Source organism: Apteryx mantelli, chromosome 8, assembly GCF_036417845.1.
Source record: "Apteryx mantelli isolate bAptMan1 chromosome 8, bAptMan1.hap1, whole genome shotgun sequence".
NCBI classification, from domain to species: Eukaryota; Metazoa; Chordata; class Aves; order Apterygiformes; family Apterygidae; genus Apteryx; species Apteryx mantelli.
This window is the reverse complement of record NC_089985.1, coordinates 30,889,898-30,914,248: the sequence shown is the minus strand read 5'-3', so window position 1 is coordinate 30,914,248 and position 24,351 is coordinate 30,889,898. Positions and strand designations below refer to the sequence as shown.

General features: G+C 43.8%; 1 protein-coding gene across 2 annotated transcripts in view; it reads right to left on the bottom strand.

The window, feature by feature from the left end:
• The window catches only part of DMAP1 (DNA methyltransferase 1 associated protein 1), a 36,430-nt gene extending 12,079 nt beyond the window's left edge, over positions 1–24,351 (bottom strand). For both annotated transcript variants that reach the window (XM_067301103.1, XM_067301102.1), the window contains exons 1-8: positions 24,305–24,351; positions 23,851–23,998; positions 20,476–20,567; positions 19,488–19,683; positions 14,713–14,871; positions 13,286–13,453; positions 12,370–12,555; positions 9,216–9,287 (exon numbers count right to left, since the gene is read on the bottom strand). In XM_067301103.1, the coding sequence (XP_067157204.1) occupies positions 9,216–9,287; positions 12,370–12,555; positions 13,286–13,453; positions 14,713–14,871; positions 19,488–19,683; positions 20,476–20,567; positions 23,851–23,952 (975 nt within the window). In that variant the 5' untranslated portion in view covers positions 23,953–23,998; positions 24,305–24,351. The remainder of the gene's footprint in view (positions 1–9,215; positions 9,288–12,369; positions 12,556–13,285; positions 13,454–14,712; positions 14,872–19,487; positions 19,684–20,475; positions 20,568–23,850; positions 23,999–24,304) is intronic.

The following is a 24,351-nucleotide window of genomic DNA, read 5'->3' as shown; positions in this document are numbered from 1 at the left end:
AGCCCTGCTTTGTTTTAGCATTTTAAGTAGATATTGTTTTGCAAAAGCTGCGCCGCCTCCTCAAAACCCTGGCACGACAACACCAACCAGAGCACAGTTCCCCTGTGCAGAAGACTGACCAAAACATGTTGATGCACAGGCACAATGGCAGGGTCTGGTTCAGCTCCTGAACCTGAGACCAGGGGCTCAAATCCCACTCCCATTTTTTGACTCAAGCCCAGTCCAAAAAGATGCACCAGTGCTAGAACTGCTGTAACACCTGCCCTCATTTCTGAGAGAAGGAAGGAATCTGCAGGGACCAAGGTCCCAGTCACACAGCACAGAGAACAGCTCTCTGGCTTGAGATGGAGAAATGTGTGCTGCAATATGCAGTTTTTGCAGGCCAAACCTCTACATTAAATAAAACAACACTCAGTGCAGTCTCCTTTCTTACACCTCAGCTCCTGGGATGGTCATGGGCTCAGGAAAATTATGTTCCTCAGAGAACTCCAGCAGAAACCACTGCATCCGAGGTGAATGGCATTTGCCCTTTTCTTTCCTGCCTCATACTAGACTATTATTGTTATTTATTATCTTTTAAATCCCCATATAATAATAATACCTGGGAAACAGATTGCTCTAGTCAGAAAACTGATTAGCTGGGATTTTTGAGGTTACTATATTTTGGATGCTCTTGTCCTTTGACAACCTCTCCCTACAGCCCTCTTTGCTATACCAGCCTGTGCTTATAATTACACCAACATCGCTTTTGATTTAAGGACTGCAATCCTTTGTTCTTGCTATAAACAACCTGCATTAAACACATGAACCGCGTGTATCAGGAGAAAAATAAATAAAGAGCTACAGAAAATTGTGTGAATCAACATCATGAAGCCCCCGTACCAGGGCTTCCCTAGACGGAGGAAGCTTTGCCTGATCCTGGGAGACACAACCTCTGCCTGCACATTAAAGCACTTGGCCTGAGAGGCACAAAGTACATCGATACTGATACAGTCTGCTCTCCCCCAGAGAAAAGGGCACTGATCAGGAATTGGGCTACCCAGCTTAAATAGACTAACAGAGCATCCACCTCACTTTCATTGTAGGGAGAGAGAGAATAGGAATTGGTCCCGACTGTTTTGATTTCTGCAGAGGGTCTCACAGCTGAGTACCCTTGAGCTTCTGGATGACACAGGATTTTCTATGCCTTTATTTCTGTTCAGACATACCGCCAACAAAATCTTGCTAATTCACACTAATGACTAGGAGACCTACTGCAAATTAATTGCTAATTGGCAAAATTCATTAAATGAACAAACACGATAAGAAATAACTGAGGATATGCCCCCCCCAATAGACCTGATTCATTTGGCTTTGTGTGTCATCTGGTTTTAATGATTTATAATAGTTTTAAGCTTACTGGTACATGTATTTAGAATATTTTGGAAGAGTAATGAAGTCTAAGTAATAGCAAAGCTTGCAACACAGTGCCCTGTTATGTGTTACAGCTTCACTACTCAACAAGCAGAGATTGATACTGGATCTGCACTAGGAATGGGACAGGTTTGTGGGATCTGCAAGGAGAGATTCAGCTATGTTCCACATGTGATCACATCTACATGGTAATCTTAAATGATCGGCTCTCAATTTACAACTTTGCTCATAAACGCTCCATTTTTCATACTCACAACTTTCCAAAAATTCCACTTTGGTGCTGAAGCCTCTTGTTTGGTCTCTCATCAAAATACAATCTCTTTAAATGATTAATCAATGGTTATTCAGACATTTCACATGCACCCTCCCTGACCCTGCACTTCACTCCCTTTTATTCAGTTTGGAGATAATCTTTCCCTCAAACACACCTTTCCCTAACCCTAAACAATGTGACTGTCCTATAACCATTATTCCTAAGAACTCCATACATCTGACCTTTATCTGTAGAGCTATAAACCAGTAGTGTTATTCAGCATTATAATACAGCTTACTGACAATGAAAACCACTTTCTTCATGAATTCAGCAGCAATTCATGAAAACTTTCTCGATAGGCACCTTCTTCATGGATGTCTTTAAGAATCCCGAATTGCTTAGAGAATTCCTAGGAGGAGGGAGCAATAAAATTTCAAATAAATAATGTTTTTTTGCATTGTCTGGCTTAAAATAGGGAAAGGTGGTCAACCTTTCCCTGGCTGCATGGTTCTACTCTGCAGGAGCAGAGAGCTTTCACTTCTGCAGAGTCGCAAGACTCAGAGAAGGAAGGAGCCATATTAAGTATGTTAGCCTGAAAGCTCTGGAATTAAAAAAGGAGAGATAAATTCAATTTCAGTGAGTTGAGTAGACTACTACTCTTTCAATTTGAAAGTGCATATTTCTGGAATTTTGAAATGCTTAACTGCTCAGAACTAAAGTGCTAAAATGAAAGGTGGATGTGTAATTGCAATGGATATATGGAAAAGTTGGAAAAGTTAGTTAGAAGTTGCACAGGTATTCTCTGCCTCAATGCATGTACATGCTTCCCCCAGTCCCAGCTTAAAGCCATAAACTCCAGGTTTTATATCAGTGCTGCTGATCTGTCAGACTAAGATTTAGAACAGGTAAAAATAAAAACACGGTTAATCATACTTCCATGCCATCTCTACTATGCTACATAACAGATTAAACACACAGTGATCACTTTGGGATGGCACATGACCATTAGCTTCCTCTATCAATGAGGCTTAGTGCTAAATAAACCAATACTTTAAGAAGAAAATATTTCTATATCAACTTACATAATTATTTCAGATTTTTTTTGAACTAAAGTTAGACACATCTCACAAATTCCCAAATCATTTGTGCAAACATATAAACTCTGTACTAGTAAAATTCTCCATGTAAATTAAACCTGTTTTACCATTTAGAGGAACATACCTAGTAAAAGTTTAGTCAAGGATGAGGGAGACCAATAGATTCCGGAGAAGTACAAACACTCAGCCACATTGCAAGGTAGCAGCTCCTTGATGCTATAAACATTAATGCATCTACAGCACCAATTCAAGGGCTAAAGCTGAGGGACCGTTTCTAAAGGAATCGAAGGCCCTGGAGTGTCAGTGTCTCAGCATGATGGATTTTCACCAGTGCAGGTAACAAGATCTTCAAGGTTTTCTGCTCTCCCACCTTCTCCCCCAGGAAAGGGGTACAGATTGCTTTGACCCAGTACAAGTGGCCTAAAATGAGAATGACTTGGAAGTAGCATGAGCGACAGCTGCTGACCTGGAGACAGAGTCACTTTTCTCCAAATCTGACATACAGGCTGTGACAAGAAACAAGACATCTGAGAAGACCAGAAGAACTCATACCTTGCCAGGACTGCCTGCTGTCTAGAAGATAGTCATCTTCTGGCAAGTGAAGTAATCATATCTGCCATTTACCAATTTTGATATTTACTTTCCCTTAAATACTCTTTAAGTAAATACAGTGCAATTCTGGTAACACAAATGTAAAAGGACTATGGAAAATATCTGCGTAGAGAGAAAATAAACAGTGAAATATATGGTGTAGGAGAAAGAACTGCATAGAACATTTTTACTAGACGGTATTTTGTTTTAAAAGCACATAACCAGTGTGACACTACAGTACTTTGCTTTAGGAGATCTGTTGATTCCCAGATAATCCTACAACTGCCTCTCGCTGCAGGTGTTGAACAAAGCTGAGACCTGTAGAGGTGACTGCAGGAAACTGAAAGAGCTGCAGCTTCCAGGTTGTATCTAACTGAAACAAATGAAGAGCACAGAAAAGTGTGTGCTATGCTTATGGGAGTGCTCCAAAGAAGGCCTTAGGAGGGGAAGTGTGACCACGGTTTCACATGGTACAGGAACATCATGTAAACTTCCAAATCAGACACAAACCCAAGAAATTGTAGCAAAAAATTTGATATTGCCTTCCCCTTAAACAATTTAACTGAAACTACACTCACACAACAGGTACAAAAATTCAAAACAAAGCCACTAATTACACTCCAATCATGATACTGGTTAAGCTAATGAAAGAATTTAAAAAGTAACACACAGAATGCTACACACAAGTTACAGACAATCAGATTATCTGAAGAACGACACCCAAGACTGCGTCATTACAGGCATATGGAGGTGACCAAGTAAGGGTTTCTCAAATCCATCAAGGACTGGTGGACTGTCAAGAATGAAGGTCTCTGGGGCCAGTACTGCACGGACAGTATTTGGTACCTAATGATTCAACAAAAGTAGCAACACATCTACCTTAGGATACTAAGAAGTCATCAACAGACCAAAAACCCCTCTTCATCAGATGGAACAAACCAATTCCTGGGGAAAAAGTGTCCTTTCCAAAACTTGTATTTATTTTAAGATGCCATTTCTGTACGCAAAGTGCTCTCCTTACACCTGAGAGCCCAGCCTACCAAGGCTGCGTTCTGGATGCTCCCCCACAGCAGAGAGTTCCACAGACAAGGTGACAGAGGCATTTCCTTATAGCAACTTAACATTAACTGCCCCTCTGTTTAGTTAAGAATGAGAACAGAGGAAGAGAAGTGTTGGATTCACCTTCTCTAGTTCATTCAACATTTTGTATCCTTTTATTGTCCTCTTTAAAATAAACATGCCAATGTTTCCATCTCATTTCATTCTTTAGAGACACACATTTGATTAGGAAATGCACCAGCACTCACTTAACCCTAAATAAATCACACATAATACAACAAATAGATGGCAATGCCACAACCTGAATTTCATACAGCCCACACCATTTGTTCATTAACTCCTGTTCACAGAAATGAGGATACTATCCTCCCTCCACACCTCTGTCAGGCTTCCCACAGAAATTGCTCTCACCCACTCGCTTGTGGAGTGCACAATTTACAACTTCACTACTGAAAAACTGCTAACAGAAGCAACAAGCACATTTCAGCTAACTAATCCATGGGAAGTTCAGACCTGGAAACATAAACTTTCTACCTAATAAGAGTGTGCTGATCACCATCAGATTATCTTACCAAGATGCCTTAGAGTGCAATCAATACAAAACAAATAAATTATTAATTGCTCCAAGTAGTTAAATTTATCAAATCCAAAAAAAAAACAACTGGTATTTTATATAACTGCTTCCACAGCTCTGAAGGGACATTATTGATCACAGGAGGACAGACAGATGTTTCACATGTTCACAGCTGATGAGGTCTGGATTTGCATTAATGACAGGGAAGGAACAGAGCCAACAGCCTCCGATGCAGAATAAACAGGCAGTGTGGCTGGCCATTTAATTGTGGGTCAGATCAAATATAAAGAATAAACATGTCTAAACACATACACACAACCCCATCCTTCACTAGGAGTGTCATTCATCTTGGAGCTTGCAGTAAGCACCCGGCTCCTACTCCAAGGAAAAAAAAAAGTCTCCCCCCCCCCCCCCCAGTAAATTCTAACTCATTAATCAATGCTAAAAAATGTTCTGCTGGCTAGTAAATATTTAAAAGCTGGTGAGGGTGCATATTTGAATCAATGGGTACTAAAGCTGTACTTAAAGTTTTCCTTCCCCTGCTTCTTTTTTAATTGGTCTGACTGGTAATTTGTCTGCAAGGTGCTGGTTAGCAGGCAGGCAGTTGCTGGCTGGAAGCCTTTTCTGGTGGGAGGGGGCTGGCTGTGAACAACTGAGCTGGAGCATCCCTCAGTGCAGCCTGTGGGTTCAAGATCTCTGCAAACTCCTTCTCATCTTGGAGTTTTGTTTTGTTACCAAATGGGACATCACTCAGTTGATTCTCTTCCAGTTCCTTTGTTTCAAAACCCATAACAACAAAGCAAGGACACCGACTCATACCTCAAACATGCAGGAATAGGGACAACTGCCCACCTTTTCCATTCAGCATCATCATTTTTAAAAGGACTACTGCAGCAGTTCAACAGCACTAACACAATCATAACTGAAAATTCCCAGATAAGGCTGAGAGAGCAGATGAGCATTTTAAGATAAAGCACACTGACAAGATTTTAAGTATCACAATCCAAGTACTCTGAACACAAGAAAGTCAAAGTCAGAGTTAGTTAAGCTTAAAAGAAAGCTAAACGTGACATGGTATAGAAACACTGCAGTGAGTTCAAAACAAACTCAGCTCTGCCCTATAGCAGCAACACCATGCCTAGATCACAAATGTGTGGTATTGCCAGCTTGTCTGGGTCCTGGAAAAGATTCAACAGCTCTAATTTTCCTTCCCTCCAGGCATGTCCATCCTCAGCAAAGTTTTCCTTGTAGCTCCCTGCTTTCCCTTTAGTTTCTTCCTCTCCTTTCCCTGTACAAATTCCCTACTCATCTCTCATTTCCTCTGGCTCTTTGGCCTTCTGCCATCCCAGCTGAGCAGATCTGGTGCAACAGGAAGTTTTCTAGAAGTAACACTTAGGATTAATAATGTATTTCTGATTGTGTTATTTTCATAACACAATTTTACTAACAGCAAAGGTAATAGTGCAAAATTCCTTTTCAAGAAACTCGTAAAAGGTTTACTCTCTTCCAAAACGTCTGCTACTGCCTACTGTTCTCAGTTGCACCAAGGCAATACACTGCCTTGAATTACGATGAAGCTCTTCATAATGCCCAGCTTCCCATCGCCATTAGTGAAAACTTGCAATCTGTGCTGTCAGGAGGCAGAGGGGAAATCCCATGCAGAGCAAGGGCACAGGGGCTGGGGTCTTCTTTGCCTGTGGCCACAGCCCTATGGAGAACAATAGGAGACTGAAACCACTGTGAAAGAAGGCAGCTTGTGGAATTCACTGGAGATTATTCTTCAGCATCTGCTGAAGGAGAAATTTTCAGTTATGAAGAATAATGGCTGTAAGTGACCATTAATTCTAGTGGGAAAAAAAAGTCTTCAAATTCAGCTTGTGCATAAGATTTTTGTAAGTTTTAACTACAGAGGGAATTGGAAAGCCTGGGCTACTGTCAGGAAAACTACTGGGAACAAATTAAATTGAACATAGACTGCTAACTTTTTCTTCAAGGACTCATTTCTGTAAATTAATTTTAACTCATGTTAACAGACTAATTGTAAATCCTCAGAAAAAAGGAAGAATCCCTCTAATCAAAGAGTAAGTACTGTCATTCTGGGGATGATATGGTACATTTTTCACACATGACAGAGGTTGAATCCCTGATCTCAGTGCAAAATCCAACTTCACCTAACTACCAAGGCGTAAAGTAGGGTAGTAAAGTACAAAATAAAAGAGGACAATAGAAGCCTTTAGGTGAGGAACCTTTTAGGTCCTCAGGCAAAAGAACTTACTGCAGGATGTCACAAGCCTTTAGAAATCATTCTCCAATGTGCTCAGGGCAAGACATCTTACACCGAATGTTGCCAGAATACAGGAGTTTCCAGCACAGCACGCCAGTCCCTCACCCAGCCCCAGCCAGCTCTTACCCTTATCAATTCCACATCATTGGTTTGTACGTTTGCCATGTAAATCACACAACTAAAATACTCAGATTAGCATAGATTGTTAGTTCTACTTTATACCACTTAGCATTTCAGCATCTCTCACCAGTTCAAAAGGCTTTTACTGACCTCATGTAATTAATTCTCCCCATCACCCATATGTGAAGCAAGGGAGTCTATCAGCTCCCTTTTTAAAAACAGGGAAGGCTTGAATAAGGAAGCCAGGTGACTGACTAAAGGCCACAAATGAACTCAGTTTGCTAGGATGGACTCACATTCCCAACCAATAAAGTGTTGTTTTCTCAGCTAGATCAGTGATTTGCAACCTTTTGCAATTTGCAGATCACTAGCACTTCTAATAACAATGTTGATTTAAAAGTTTCAAGCAGAGCAGAGGAAGTAGTTCTAGGTCATCTCAGTAGCAGGCTGAAAGTTGATGATTCAAACTGCCCTGCCTCAGCTTACTGCTACATTTTGCGAGCATTAAAAAGAGACAGGGAGAAGCAGATAGCACCCATTTTCCACAAAGGCTGGGAGCTGAATTAGCCTGTTTGGCAGGCAAAAAGGCTGCTGGCTTTGCCACATGGTTCCATCACTGACAGGTTATTGCTCAGCTTATCTTTCCGGGGAGGAAAAAATAGAAAAGATCAACCATCACTTATTAGTTTTCAAAACCCAAATCAATCTCCATAAATTACTCTATTTATCTTAGTGCTGGAGAGCATATCTGCCACATCTCCGTAAATCTCAACATGTGCACTGCAATCTTGCCCAGCACTTGCTGGGGTTTTTGACTTCCTCAAGGTTGTAACCCCTTGTTCACACAGGTAACCTGCAGATGGTTGCACTTGCTTAATAAAGGGGGCCCCCAGCAGTGACCTTGCTGACGCGTACCACCTCTCATGCACATGCACCTATACGTTAAACCAACACATTGCTATTAACAGCCCCAGAGCATTCCCAACAAGATCTGAAACTATTCTGACATCAAAAGAACATCCCATAAAAAAATTCTTTTAAAATGATCTAGAAAATTACTATGCCAAATGAGGGTGCACAGCAAGAAACCTACTTATCCACCATTGCTTCAATAAAGCAACTAAGGATTATTTTATTTGGCCAGGAAAAAAAAAAAAGCATTTGTACTGGGCAAACAGGAATTTGCTATCAAAGCCCCTCTGAAAACATTCAGCCAGACAGGCAGGTTTAACTGACTCAGTATCCCAAAACCTGTCGCTAAGAGACAGACCTCAAGCCTTGCAGATAAAACAGCAAGAAAGTTCATTTCTCAGGGGTGTATGTATGACAGAATGAATAAAGGGAGAAAAAGAGCGTAGGGATTTTTCCCCAAAAATATTTTCTGAAGTTAGATAATGGAAAGATGAAGGTTCACAATCGTATGCATTTATGTCTGTCTCTTTTTCAAGTCACAACCTGAACATCCAGCTCTTAAAGGCACCTTCTGATCTATTAACACACACACTCTAGGAGGCCTATTACATTCGGCTGCAAGCTCTGTTTGGCCTAGACGGCTCCACTCGGGCCTGTCGTGTGTGTCTAACAGCATAGTGGGCACAAGAATAACAAACATCAGCAGGTTCAGGTGCCCCTGTGCAAGGTGATGAGCTGGCTTTCACAAAGCCAACATTCCAGGCTTCTGAGTCTCCACATTTATGGAATTCCTTTCTTATTTTAGAGGCAAGATCTTGACTTTCTTTAACTATAAAAGGAGAACGGACAAGGAGATAGACAGGCAGACAACGATATTAACAGAGGCCCCAAGGGACCAGGAGAACAGCCTACCCTCTGGCTCCGCAGTGTGACACCTGCAGATTTGAAGTCAGGAAACTTGATGCCAGCAGTCTCAGGAACAGCCTGAAAGAGATCGAAACAGGATGTGTTGATGGAGGAAACACAAGATTTGATACAGACACTATATGAAGGGGAAACACTGTTTCCTGTGACAGAGAACCACCTGCCATGGCCACATGTCACAGCTGAGGAAAGAGGAAAATCCCAGGCAAACCCACTGAGAAAAATACTCTAGTTCGAGTATCTTTGGAGAGCTCAAGACTTTTTTTTTTCTTCATCTTTTTTGTTTTAAATGCACTGCTCTCCACAGATCCTTGCACTGATCCACACAAGCATAAGCCTTAATCCTAAAATAAGCGTATTTGCACAGTATTGTCCTTATCTAACTCAGGCCCAGTTCAGTGATCAAAATAGCCCAATACTTCCCTAAATCTGTGCTTTCCACTGCAAGCCCTCTAAGGAATGAGCTGAGAAACCTCTGATCTGCACAGATGTGAGCTCACTAACGAGGATGTACAGATCCTAAGGATGGCTTCCCTCCAGGGAGGCATGCTATTTATACACATTTTGCCATTTGTCCATTCATTAGACAGTTTTCTTTCTTCCACACTTCACATTTTAAGCATAGCGATATAGGAAGGCAAACGTCTAATGCTGTTCCTGTGAGAGAGCAGAGCATCTAGTAGCACTGGAATTAAATGGAAAAAAATTAATGCAATCCCTTAGAAACCTGTGCTGCTGAGCAAGGACAAAGTGAGCATACTTTTAAATGATTAAACCACTCTGATGATACTGGAAAAAGAGCAAGAAGGGACAGAGAACTACTGGGAAAATACCTGTCAAAACACTAGTTAGGGTGTTCACTTTTTCTAAACCAGGGAATTTTACTGCCCGCAGAGCTTCAACTGAAGAAATCTCTCCTCTTCACCATTCTCAAAAGTTCACAGCATGCAGGATCAATTCACTAGAATGGCAGCCACGTTGATACAGTGGGGCTATCCGCAGGGCCCTTTGCACTGAATGGTGTGGGCGCCCCTATACAGGCCAGTCATACTCATGATTCAATTTATGAGTGGCCACAATCTCTACGAAATGCATGCTAAATCGCATGTCTTTCCAAAAGGAAGAGTCATCTCAAATCTCCCAATTCCTCTGGGGACAGCATTTGCCATGCTGCCCCACATTTCTCTGCTGAGAGGCTTTGCAGCTTGCTCTTTGCTCATTCCAGACAGGGCTAAGACAACCTAGGGTTGCCCCAAGATCATAAGAGATGCTACAGGACACTGACTTAACTCTTCATGTTCCCTGCCAATGACTCTTACACCTGTACCAACTATTTGTACGTCTTGAGGTGATGCCTTGCAAATCACTCTGCGTGGCCAGGCATTCAGATCTTTTACAGTTATCTGTGTTCAGCCAAATAAACATAGAGGCCCCATGAACAGATTTTTCAACATGACCATGGTGGAAAAAAGTATTCCCTAAATATCAACAGGGCCCATGAACTTGTAGAGAATCACTGTGATCTTTGGTAGGATGCAGCCTCTCAGCTTGGACTATTAGAGACAAAGAAGGCTGCAACCAAAACCCAATCCTCTCCGCTTCCTGTGGAAGAAAGCTGAGTCTCAGACACCCCAAACTTTCCCCCTCCAAGCCTGTTGCTGGACACCTTGACACAAGGGGTGAGGGTAAATCAAGATCTCTGGCTGAGCTGAGCCAACTCTGACTGCACTCGGTGCATAAGCAATTAAATGGGTTCTTTTGCTTTGCGTGCCTGTACATGCTGTAAACGCTTCAACCTCAATTGACTCTTTGGTAAATGATTTTCCTTTGTTGAAATGATGCTGATGCAGCTCCCGATTCAAATTCTTAGTTAAAATGCAATTTTTTTCTTAACATTTCCTGGCTATAGTTGGTAATTGACTCCTAATGGACTCTGTCATGGTTGAAATGATGCTAGTGCAACAACAGAAACTGCTTCCCTGCCCACCCTGGCGCGCCTATCCATTACATGCCTGCAGACAGGCACCAGCCCGCAGGCAATGTTTAGGGCTGGACTCCCTCACCTTGGCATCCTCAGCATCTTTCCAGTCCCCTTCTCCATCACTACCCTTTTTCATAAGCAATGAGAAGCTGCTTTCTTTAGAGTGGGATACGCCAGCAGTGGGTGAGCTTTACCAGGTCAGCCCTCAAGGGAATTAATGCTAGAAGCAGAAGGTCCCCAGTGCTACTATTTTCATTACTCAGGGAAAAAGAAAAGAGTTCTAAGGTAGTGGTGCCTAATGGGTACACTTCATCAAGCAATAGCTGTCTAGCATTCACTGCTTCTCTCCTCTCTCTGCACAGACCCTTTGGGAAGATGATGATACACGTGCTCTGTGCTCACAATGTGGAGGGACAGGAATTCCTAGGGACTGGCTGGAAACATCCGAGATTTTGTAACAGCCCTTTCCTACTGAAAGTGCTGAATTTAGTTCAGTCCATACTGTCCTCTTTTTCTGGGAAGGGAAGTTGAGGTAACATCAAATGTGAATTGAAACCTCTATTCTGGGCTTCTTAAACTTTACCTCGGCTCAGGGAGAAATGAAAAGTAATATCCCCCCATCAAATACAGGAGTTCCCCAGCAAGGCTGCTCTGATCACAGCAGAGGCTCAGGAGAGGCACATGTACCAACCTAGGGGAGATGCTGTTGTGATCCAGTAGTGGGAAAGGAAAGGGAAACCTGGACTAGGAAAAGAAGGTGAAAGGCAATGAGTTTGTGGGACAAACCTGTACAACAATACCGGTGCACCCTTGGGAGAAGCAGGGAGACAGATGCTTCTCTCTGCCATGAGGCTGGCTGGCTGGCACCATTTCATCCCATTTCTCAGGGAGGGGAAGGGAAACGGGACTTAAACTAGCAGTTATCAAATGGGAGGAGGACAGACAGCACACCAGGGGAGTCTGAAAATAGCTGTGTTAGACTGTGCTGCCACAGACCATTCTGCCTTCCAAAAAAGTAACAGAAAACATATCTGCCAGAAGGCAGCCAGCAGCCACTCTCTCCCCAAGAGAAGTTGAGAGCCTGATCCTGGTAGAACTGCTGGAGAAAATAAACATTACCCAGATAGAGCACAAAGGGAAAAAAACAAAAGAAGTATTTACAGGCTTCTCTGTCTCCTTCTTCTGTGGCAGTTTCTTCTTCGGAGCCTTGCGCTCAGCACGTCTCTGCTCAGTGGTGGTGTCAGCAGCTGTGATGAGTTTCTGCAGGTCCTGGGTTCTCTTTTCCCTTTCTTTCTTCCTCGTTTCGATTTTGCGGAGCTCCTGGATGAGATATTCTTCTTCTGCCACCTGCAGACCAGAGTACAGAAAGGCAATCAGAACAGTAAAGGAGGCCTAGCAAGACAAGGGGGCCATCTAGCGATAGCAACTCTGCTCTAAGCCAGCCTGGGAATGCCTTTAAGTTCCCCTGCCTGATATCCTGCAGAAGACTCGGATTTGCAGAGCACACTATGCTTCCTAGGCTTATCCTGCATCCATGGCAATACCAGTCTACAAACTAGCCCCTTGGTAACTAGATTCTATCCTGCCTTAATTACTGTGCTGACAATCCCAATCTTTTTGTTTTATCTACTAACAGAAGTTGATTTGCTTCTTGCTAACTGCAGTTCTGTGTGAAACAGGACAATAAAGTACAGTAGAGAAGGGACCTGGAAAAGGAGCACTATATGACAACATCTGTTATTTCGCCCTTGCCCTTCAGCCACATCCATAAGCAACTAATTCCACCTCCAGATAGGGAGAACAAAAGCACAAAAATAGAAGGGTTTGAAAACAAAACAAAACAAGAAAACAAAACCCACCACATACTAAAGTTGCAAGCACAATGCTGTGAAAAGTCAGTATACTTTTGTATCCCTTAAAATGGCATGAACACAAAAACAGCAGTGCTTACGCGTTGCTGTTTCCTTGTCCAGTCTTTCCCTTTCCCACCCTCTAGCCTATTTCATCCATCTACTGACTCAACCTATATATTTATCATAAATTTTTTGGGGCAGTGCTGGTCTCTTCCTCCAGTTACCTGCTCTGGTGTCCTATTGTACAGCCTTTCCAGTTGTTCCTTCCTCCGTCTCTCATGGCCAGCATCAAAGACCGGGATTTTCAGGTCTGTGCCTGGAGCGGCACGAATATTAGCCAATTTGGCACAGATGTGGTAATAGCGTTCCTTCAGGTCCTCCACTGACCTTTTCTGTGGAAGACATTGCAAGAGGACAACATTATGAAAGAGCCAATCAAAAACCTGTGCAGCAGCCAGCTAAGGGCCTTTGGAGGAAGGATGTCAGATTGGGTTTAAGATGTGATGCTTGGCAGAAGGATCAGCAGGGAGCCTTGCCAGTCCTTGTGGGATCAGAGGGCTACCTGAAAGAAGTCTCCCTCTCCGGACTTTAGCTTCTCCATCTCTCCAAGAAGGCAGTGAGACAATACCTTCATCAGCTACTCAAAGACCCTGAGAACCAGAGCTATTGACATGACATGGTAGTCCTCTCACTTGCAAGGGCTGGCTTGGGCAGATGAGGATGGCAGCTTCTTCTAGTCAGCATGCACAAGAGAGCCATTCTCAAAGCAAAGAGTAGGGTCTGAGCTTTCTGCTGAGAAGTTAGGATTTAACCACAAGACTGGTGACATACAAGCTGGAGGCCCTCTCTGAGCTGGTCCTGAGAACCATGATCAAGAAGGTATCAGCTGCAACAACTCATTGCTGGAGTATCCGCCCATCACTGCACTATGCTGACATAGAATCTGAGCTGTGTTGCCTTACTACAAGCACTGAAGATGTTTGGGCTGCCCAGTTAGGCAGACTCTTGTTATTCCACTTTGCTACATTCCCTTCATCTGAGATTCAAAGTGCAACAAAAGCCCCCAGCCTTTGGAGCTATTCTATGGGAGGCACATTGTTCTCGTGTGTCACCAGGTAGCTCAGAGGTCAGAGGAGATTTAAGATCCTGACATGAGAGTTGCATTTTCTGACCACTGATGACGCCTGCTTCACAGGAGAGATGATAGAAGCCTGCATCAGGTCAGACCAAAAGTGAGGAGCAACATCAGGAAAAACCCAGGAGCCCAATCCCCCAAGAACCATTAGAAGACCCTTCTCCCAGGGCCTAGACTAGAACCCGGGAGTCCTAACACCTACCCTGCTCAGTTAAACAAAATTCCCAACTGCCTTCCCTTCAGAGAATGAGATGATCTGTTCTCCTGGCAGGAACAAGTCTTCTAACTTTCTAATAAAAGGCAACAGGGAACGAGCGCAAGTCACAGTGGATTTACTTATAAACAAAGCAAGCAGCAATGCCCTGTGCTGGAAATTCAATATTCTTTGCTGCCAATAATTCATTATTTTCCCCTAATTAAGTTGATATAAAGGGTAATTTGCTCTTTGGAGTGTAGCAAGCCCTGCACATGCCATAGCAGCAGGTTGCTAGCAGCACCTTGGCCCTCAGGACTCACCTTGAACTGCTGGTGATCATAGCGGTCATGAATCACCACAAAGCGCAGGTCAAAACGCCGAGCCAGGTCAAAGAGGTGGTCTGTCTCAGCTTTGGTCCACGCATCGTCATGTAGATACATCTGATACTCCTGCTCCGAGTAGACAGGTACCTGCACTGTCTATGAAGGGAAGAGAAAAACATGGGAGCTCTCTTACAGTGCTGCCCTTCTCTAGCCACCAGCCAGCAGGGGCTGAGGAACTAGAGCCAAAAGCAAGAGCAGGGCACTGACAGGAGGGGGCAAACGATCAGGGAGGCACTGCCAGGACCCTGAGCCATAGGAACTGATAAGGAACATGACGGACCAGACAGAAGCCTTGATAAGGAGCAACTTGTGATCTTAAGGCTGCAAATGTGGCGTTCTGCAGAGCCTACTGGGAACTACTGCCTGCTCCTTAGAGCTCTGCTAATCTTAGATAGCAGCAGCAGATAGCAGACACAGGCAGAGGTCACCAGCCCATATCCTGACAACAGGTTTTCAAAACTATCAGGCTAACCTGAGAGCAAAACCAAGGTTCTTCCAGCCTCCCTCCATTCCTCCCATACAGCATCACCACAACCTTGACATCAACTGCTCTGACAGTTGACTATTTGGGTTGGGACATGCTCACTTGCGTGGGAGGAATGGGACAGGCAAGGGGTGATTCCTAGCCTTTAGCACACTTTCTGCTTTGCTACAAAACCCACTTTCCTCTCGCAGCACTGTCTGCACCAAACATGAAGATATGAACGGCTGGGTGCAGTACAGCTGAGGGCCACAAACTTGGTAAAGAATTTTGCCCTTCCCTTCCTCATTCACCCTTCCCCAGCAAAGCCACAGGACTGAATGATGGTCCGACTCCAAATCCCCAGTGCCTAAAAGGCCAAAACCATGCCACTGTCCGCTGTCTGGAACTGCTCTGCAAGGGCTCTACCCTAAACACTAGTGTCACACAAATATTAAGGGAACAGTAGAAATGTTCACTGTATTAGGGGAAGTCCTAGCATATGGTAATACAAAAGTGTAAACAAGTTTGTGCTTTCCTCCCTCCCCCCCCCCACTCCTTGCACACAAAATTTGCTCTGTCTGATGAGTTCCTGCCTCCGCAAGAAAACATCACGTGCATGTGAACAGCACACACTCTTCAACACCTCTATGCCCTCCAAAGTCCTATATCAGGAAAGTTAGCATCCTCACCAATGCCACGTAGCCCAGAGGAGCATCTCTAAGCCTCCAAATATCAGTCTCTTTAGATCTACTGCCTTTCTCCCATCACCTGGGCCTGGAAACGTAAGGATGAAACATACTGCTTGGGGACACAACACCCCTACATTCAAGAAGTACCTCCACCAGCAGAAAAGCCATCCTATTAGATGCCCTAAGGAATGTAAATAGTGGTAAAAGAAAAAGTGTACTTTCTAGAGTAGCACAAATACACGACATGGCCAGCATGACCACCTGCAGTGGATGGAAGAGAAGATGGCAGATACCTGGTCAGAGAAGAGAAGAGGACAAGCAAAGAGAATAGTTTCCCCAGAACACTTCTTCAGCCTTTTATGGTCTGCTTACTGAGCCAGAAAAAGTCTCCACAGTGAGGCAACCTTGACAGATGTAACTTTCATGAGTTAGTTCAATTGTCTGCAGAAGTCATGCAAACTTTTAGCATGTTGTGGCCATGCAACCCAATATTTAATTTTGCACTGTATGAAACACCTCAAAGACTGGAGTAGCAGAAAAGGGAATAGATTCAGTAGTGCTTGAGAGCTAGGAACAAGAACCTCTGTGAGAAGATGGGAACTCATCAGCTGGGAAACCTGACCCAACCACAGGGTGACTAAGAGTTCAAACATGACACAGTCATGAAAATGTAAATATAACCCCCAGAAAGGGATTTCCACCAGAAACTGGCAGGGTTTCAGTTACACAACAAGATCTTGCCAGGAATACCAACTACAACTCCACTGACCCATGTTCAGGAAAGATGAACTGAAATGGGAACAAGTACAAAGGAGAGCAACTGGGATGAGTAATGGGGTGGGAAGCTTGTCTTCCCTCAGCAGATTGGAGAGAAAGGAACCTAGCAAAGAAAGCCTGAAAGGGAATCTGACTGGAGGCTTCAAGTGTGCTAGATGGAAAGAAAAGAATGCCCACAGGAAGAAAAGAACAACTGAAATAAGGACAAAGAAACTGGCTTGCAAAGAAATGCCAGTTTAACATGGAAAATTTAACCTGAAAATGAGCAACAGAGCAGAGACAGTCTGGAACAGCTTCCCTAGGAAGCATGGGGGCAGGAAAACCCAACTGCTTTTCAGATGCAACTTGATCAGTTTATGAATGGGACTAGATGTTGCAGTGCCTGAAAGAGCTGAGAAGAGGATGCAATGGCCCATAAAACCCCTCTCAGTCCTACATTCACACTATAAACTCACACAATGATGAGCATTAAATTAGCTAAAACTGCTCAGGAAAGATCCTGGAGCCATGAGACAGTTCTGTGAAAACATCAGCACAGTGCTAAGCAGTTGTGAAAAGACAACCTGAACGGTAAAAACGATTAGAAAAAAACAACAACAACAAACAAAGACGACACAGCCAATGTATAAATCCACCACGCTTCCACAACTGAAACGTGTGCTCCCGGCCCACCCATTTCAAAAGAAAGCATATTCGAGAACAAGGGTGAGCCAGGGCAGATTATGTCAAATTATAGAAACCGCAGCACACAGCAAGGACAATTCACTATGTCTTGTAACACAGGAACTCAGAGGCACCAAACGAAACGCCAGGCAGCAGTTTAAAATGAACAAAAGCAAGCACCTTTCCGCACAGTGCAGAATTAACCTGCAGAACTCATTGCCACGGGATCTTCACAAAGCAGCTGGGCCTTTCTGTGCTGAATGCATCTTTCAAAGATACTTAAACACAAACTCCAGGTTAAGAAATCCCTAAGCCAAAGACTGCCAGAAGCTGACAAGAAATGTTCTACATTTGCCCCATTCTCATACTCCTTTCCTAAGCCTTTACTAATGATAGTTAGAAACAGGATACTGGCTGAAACAGGCCTTTGCTCTGACACCAGTGAAGCGTTCTTACACTCTTATGTCACCTCCTGGACCAAGGGTCAGGGTACACTGTGAAACCTGAGTTTTAATTTTGGGTTTCATAGTGAAGAGTAAGGATCTGGCTGGAAGACTGGGAGCATAGAGGGAAGACAGAGCAATCAAGCAATGATGCAGGAGCTGTGTTAAAGAGCTTGCATGACCAATGGGACAGACTATACAGGAAAATGGGCTGGTGCCAAGGGGAGGCAGCGAGAGATAAGGGCAGAAGTATCAAGTGTGGGAGGAGGAACCAGCAGAGGTGTCTAGAAAAATAACTAAAATTCCTCTGACATTAGCAAATATCTGTGAAACTCCTTGTCAGTGCCTTCTACCCCTCAAGCACTGATCCACACCAAAGGTAACAGCCTGCTTCTACTATTAAGTAATTGTGCACGTGCAGATGGCAGAGGCCTATACCACTAATCTAAAGGTTGCAGCCTTGCTTATGACTGTTTTCTCCATCAATTCACAGTACATGATAAAGTTAGGGAAACAAGAATTGTATAATTACAACACCCATGTGTGGCACCCTCTGATAAACTTGGTTGAACTTGGCCAAAAACTGTTAGAGCAGTAGAGTCTTAAAGACAATTACATTTCCAAAATTTCCCTTGAACAGACAGCTAGGCAGGTGCCTTGACTAAGTGAATCATGCTCCAGACTTCCACCGTAGACATCAGAGAAGAGATATCACAGGAGATTCTTACCAGTGTCCCAACAAGAGGAAAAACATCAGTCAGAGCTTGAACCTTCTAACATACAAGGTCAAACAACCACTTAACTCTGCAGGAAACCAGATTCTGTTAGTGCTGATGTTCTGTGAGTTAAAATGCTGTAAACAGTTATACAGAAGCAGAGCTTTTGTGGAATTACATGACCACACACTTTTTTTTTTTCTTCAATACAAGTTTGCATCATGAAGGGAATTAAATTAGATTATGGAGGCACCCTAACTCTGCTCCTTCCTAACTTCTGAGGTCTTGACTTTGAAGTACAAATGTTGATACAGTTTCCTTTGTGCATACACATGAAAGCACTAACCACTCAAAGTAGATATATATGGGACAAAGACAACAGGAGACTACAACACCACATTGTGACAGCTTAAGATGCAAAGAACAGGGTACTGCACCACACTGTTACCATAAGGGCAATTTCAGAGGGAACACAATGTAATTCATCATCTGTGCTGGAATTCAGCCAAGAGGCTGCAAGCCAGCTTTTTGGCCAAGGAGCTGCAAGTGAAGTTTTTCGTACTGGGCAAGATAACAACACTTCTGACTTTAAAGTCTCACTCAGAATAGAATATCTTTTACTACCCAGAGCCTGTAATCAGGGAGAGGATGTTGGTTAGGAACTGAATTTGATGGAACAGTGCCTGCTTACTGAATCGCTCACAGCGCCCCTGAAACATGGAGGTGCTCTGGCAAGCACTGACCATGTACTGAGACCACTTAGCCTGAAGGATTTGAAGACATCACAGTCTAAGGTCACATGGCAGCAAGCCATGCTGCAATTTAAAATGCAACTGCCAAATCTAACTCAGCTTTAGCATGTTGAAAGAAAGAACCTCCCATCTGGACAGTCGAGAAGCTGACCAAAGGGTAGTTTCCTGTTGCTGTTTATATGCTGGTGTTTGAAAGCACCCCCGCTTACTTTATTGAACCTGGCAAAAGGGTAGTCCTTCCCTTCCTCTGCTGCTCTCCTCCAGTGGTAGAACATTGCTCCATCTTTTCTTGCTGGGTTGGTGAAGGGCATCCATTTCCAAGGGCGAACTTTCTTGGACCCCAGTTTTGCTTTGACTGTTCGATAACCCTGAGTTGTATCACTTGGAAGCAGTGGAGGTGCATCCCTGTGGTGGAGAAAAGCACTGGCTGAAGAGAAGCAGGAAGCAGCCCAGAAAAAAAACAGAGAGATTTCAGACTCGGAGTGGTCTTGGCCACCCTGACATTTAGCAGGGGGGAAGGGGTACGCCAATTTTAAACTTTATTCCAGGTTTTGAACTTCCCAGAGTGAAAGACTAATATGCTCAGCTCCTCCATGACACTGTGGTCTTGAGTCATATAACAGCACCTAACTCCAAACTCCCCTAAATCAACTCTGATGTACTCTAAAGGAGAACCAAACCCACGGACGTAAAAAGGATGAGGAGACCATGACATACTGCCAGAGAAATAAGATTCACTATACATAAATGCAGAATCATATGCATCAGAGGACAGAATAGACACCAGGAATGGGTTTGAAAGGAAGAAACGTCTGGAAAGGAGGCAATGCAAGAGACCTCTGGAGCAAGGGCACAGTCCATTGCAAGCTAAATACAAGCTGCAGCAGAATTCTTTTTGCAGAAATAAAAGCAGTTGTTATTTCCAATTGTGCATAAGAGAGAATTGGATATGGAAGGATAAAAACACTGCCTTTCCTGCAGTCGCTTACTGTGCCTGTGCCTATTTCATCTCATACACAGACCAAACCCCTCAAATTCAGCACAGAGAAAGAGTACATCCCAAGAGGCATAAAAGCGGGCCAAGCACAAAGAGAAATGCGTTCGGGAGGCGAGACTGTCTACGATTTCAAGTGGATGCTGCCCCGCCACCAAAAGCCCAGGCTACGCCACAACCTGCAGATGACCGTAAGCTCTTACTTTTTGTCAGAGTAGAGGAGCGCGTAAACTTCTCGGTGCATTCCCTCCGGCCTCTTAAACGTCAATGTCTCTGAAGATTTCTTGGATTTTTTCTGAAATAAAAGATTTGAATTTTGGATTCAGAAGTGGCAATCTCTGAGGGAACATTAAGCTTTATAACCTGGTGCCCTGTGATGTTTTTCATTTTATCTGTTCATCTGTTTTTAGGCGCCTTGGATTTCTCCAGGGAAGTACTCATTCTAAGTGGAAGACTACAAAAGACTGAGCACGCCCACTTACAGTGGTAGCGCTAATCACTGCTGAAACACCTTCGTTGTTAAAAACGTGCGCTAAATATCCAAGTTCAATATCTGGCTTCAGCTATTATTCACTAAGCCTTTCTTCACTAGGTAAATACTGTCTCTACCTGAAGGTTTTAATGCATAATAAGTGACTTCTCTACCTTTTGGAGAAGACAGTAAGGAATGTCTTCCCACACTCTTAGTTTCTGTCACCCTGTTCTGCAGCAGCTCCAGCTTTTACCAGCCGTGATCAAGTGAAGATAGCAGTGCTCATACAGTAGTGCCACATCAAAATTATCAGCATCACTCACAAATGTAAAAACCTCCCCCTGCCTCAAGTCCCCCATTTATATACCGAAGCCTTTTTGCCATAGCTTCTTCATTACAGGGTTGAAATGTTAAAAGCAGAGTTTGTTTAGGGTAGACAAATAACTCAATCTGGCCCTTAAATCCTTCTTAGAGTTGGTGATTTCTAAGATACATTCCACCATTTTTCATACCACATGTACAACTTTAAATTATAAAGTAATAGACTTTGGATTCAGATGGATACATTAACAACTGCATTATTAAGGTACGCTTTATCTGAACAGGCTGAATTTACTGAGTAGTCCAGGGCATTTGGTTTAATTGTACTATCTTTGTAATTACTTACCATGCCACTACTTACAACTGTTTATTTACCACATCACTACCTACTTTTAAATCAGAATGTTTTGCAATAGTAAATTTAGCACTGTATCATATTAAATCTGCACAGTTACCTTTATCAAGCAAATTCAAAATCCCATAAAACCTGTATCAGCTTGGACTACAACTATTTTCCATAAAACCATCATGACAGACATTCATTATATGAGCACCTTTTCACTCCTAATCAAATACCTTTCTCCTACCTTGTCCATCACTTTGCTCAGGAGCGATGTAAGGCCAACCAAGGCAGTTATCCACAGGTCACCATGACACCCTGTTTGAATATCGGCTTCTGGAATTCCCCCAAAGTTCCAAGATTTATTGAAAGTTAATATCAGCAGGCCAGAGATCACCTCAGCCAGCTCTTTTAGGAGTTGAGTACAAATTACCTGGTCCAGCTGATTTAAATGTTTTTATGCCTAGTAATGTTTCCCTTTAACATTCTCAGTCGCTAATGGACTGGAAAGTACTTCATCGTTCTCGTGTGATTTAAATGCATCAATCTGTTCCTTTTCTAATTCCAAACAGAACTATTTCCTGAGCAAGTTCTGCATTGTTATTAGCAATTCTGCTCTCTCCATGTGGTAATGGCTTATACTTTTGCTATGACTGGTACACTTTTAAAGAATTTCCTCCTCGTTTTTAATTCTTCTAGACATACATTTTATTTTCTTCCTTTTCTAAGTCTTGCCAGATAAGTGAAACTGATGTCTTCCCTTTTCTAACTTTAAAACTTAGATATCTACTATTGATTTCTAACATATTTCCCCTCCCCCCTTCCATTTTCTAAAAAAAAATTTCTATTGTACTAACTCAGTAATTTATAGTTTTCTCACCTTGCCCTGACTTTTAATTTTAAGAAACCACCATCCTTCATTCAAGATGAGGTTAGCTTGCCCTCCATGTGCTCCTTCACCGATGTGTGTGTGAGGTGAAACAGGGAGCACCCCATGAGCACCAGTGACCATGCACACCCATGGGGATACTGGTTGGGACGGCTGGTTCACTGTGCTCTCCCAACACGAGTACATTCAGCATGATCACTCATCTGCTCTGATGCCTCCAGCTTCTTCCACCACAGACAACACCAAGAACAGAGTAGTTTTCCCATGGATGCTATCCTTTTCTATCACAGATTTAACTTCTGTACTTTGTAGAAATTTAGAATATTTCACTCATGGCTGCAAGCGGTCTTCTGTACTCCTCCCCTCAAACTCTCATTGCACCTCCCCTTCTCTCTTTGCATTAGACAGGCACATTTAAGGAGAAATCCATCTTATTCTCTCTTTCAAGAGAAAGACAGGCCTCCATCAGTATTTCTTCAGGTCTCTACTAGTTAACACACAAATGCATCTAAATCAAAAGAATGCACAGCTCTGAGCAGGCAGTGGCACAACAGCACAAGCTGAAGCCAGCCTACGAGCTGCTCACTGGACACGCACTATCCATCAAAACAGCTGATAACTGGGAATTTTAACACTTGAACCTTTAAGTTATTGATTCTCATCAGTTTTCAGTTATACCAATTACACTAAGTTCTCTGTTCCCAGCAAGACATCAAACCACTACACTTCTCTTTAAAAACAAACATTTCAGTGGAGGCAAGCAAATACTGTTAGGAAGTGCTTTCAGGGATGTAGTATTTCACCAATACACAGGCTTCACTTCAAATCTCTGCAGTCTCTGTAACAGAGAGAGAGCTTTTGGGGAATTCATTTCTCCCCTCATTTCCAAGCATCTCCACATCTTATAACTAGTTATGAATTAACCTTCACAACACCTTGCAAAGCAAGGGACAGCTAAAACCTTGTCTGAATTTAAGATACAGAAACAAATAACATACAGCAGTGTACAGGGGCATCATGTAATGGCACATCCTTAACAGAGGTTACTAACTCGTCCGCATTCCTACAGGCAATCTCTCTCAGTTCTCCCAAGTCCCAGACACACACCTTTGCCACAAGAGGAAGGTTTGAAAACATTCACCATTTGGCTATGTCAGACAACATTTTTGTCTGCAAAACCAGGACTATGCTACATTATTTCTATCTGCTTTGAGGCTAGAATGGTAATCAAACTTCCCACTTTCCCGCAAAATGGGAAGTTTCAGAGCCTGACAAAATCATCCTGGGGTCAGGCCCAGCTCATAGGACATCACTCACACAGCTCCAGCTTAAATAGTGCCCCAAATGCCATGGCACACTTAACTAAGAACAGGAAGAGTCCGGGAGTGAGGCCTTGCACGCATTTCCAGATAGTCTCGGGGAGCCGCAAACTAAATGGACTGTGGCCAAAATGCACTTTATTCCATCTTTTTTCAAATATTCAGCTCAGACATCGCACCCAAGGCCAGTCAGTGCCTAGAAAACGAGTACAAGGTCCTTAAAGCGCCGCGTTTTACCTTATCGGAGTTGATGATGTCCTTTTTGTTGATGGTGCCCGTGTTCTCCGACTCCACGCCGCCCAGCTCCAGGATGTCCCGCACGTCCGCGCCCGTCGCCATCTCGCCGCCTGCCCGCGCGTGCCCGTCCCGTCCTGTCGGCCCGGCTCTGGCGGGGAAAACCGCGGGGCCGGGGGTCAGCACAGCCCTCCCGCGAGGGCTATGCCCACACACTGACACGCACATCCACTCACACGCCAACTCCCCATCTCCCGCGGGGCCGGTAACGGCGGGCGGCCGCGCCCCCCCCCCCGGGGCAGGGCCGGGCCCGCGGCGTCTCGGTGCCCGACCGGGCCCTTCCCGCCGCGGCGGCCCGGGAACCCCGAGCGGGCATGGGCCGGACGAGGCGCTGCCCTAGGGAGGCGGTGTCCCCGGAGCATCCTCATCCTCATCCCGGTCCCATTCCCGCTCTCACCCGCGCCGGCTCCACAGCCACCGGGCTCCGGGACGGTGCAACCAAGA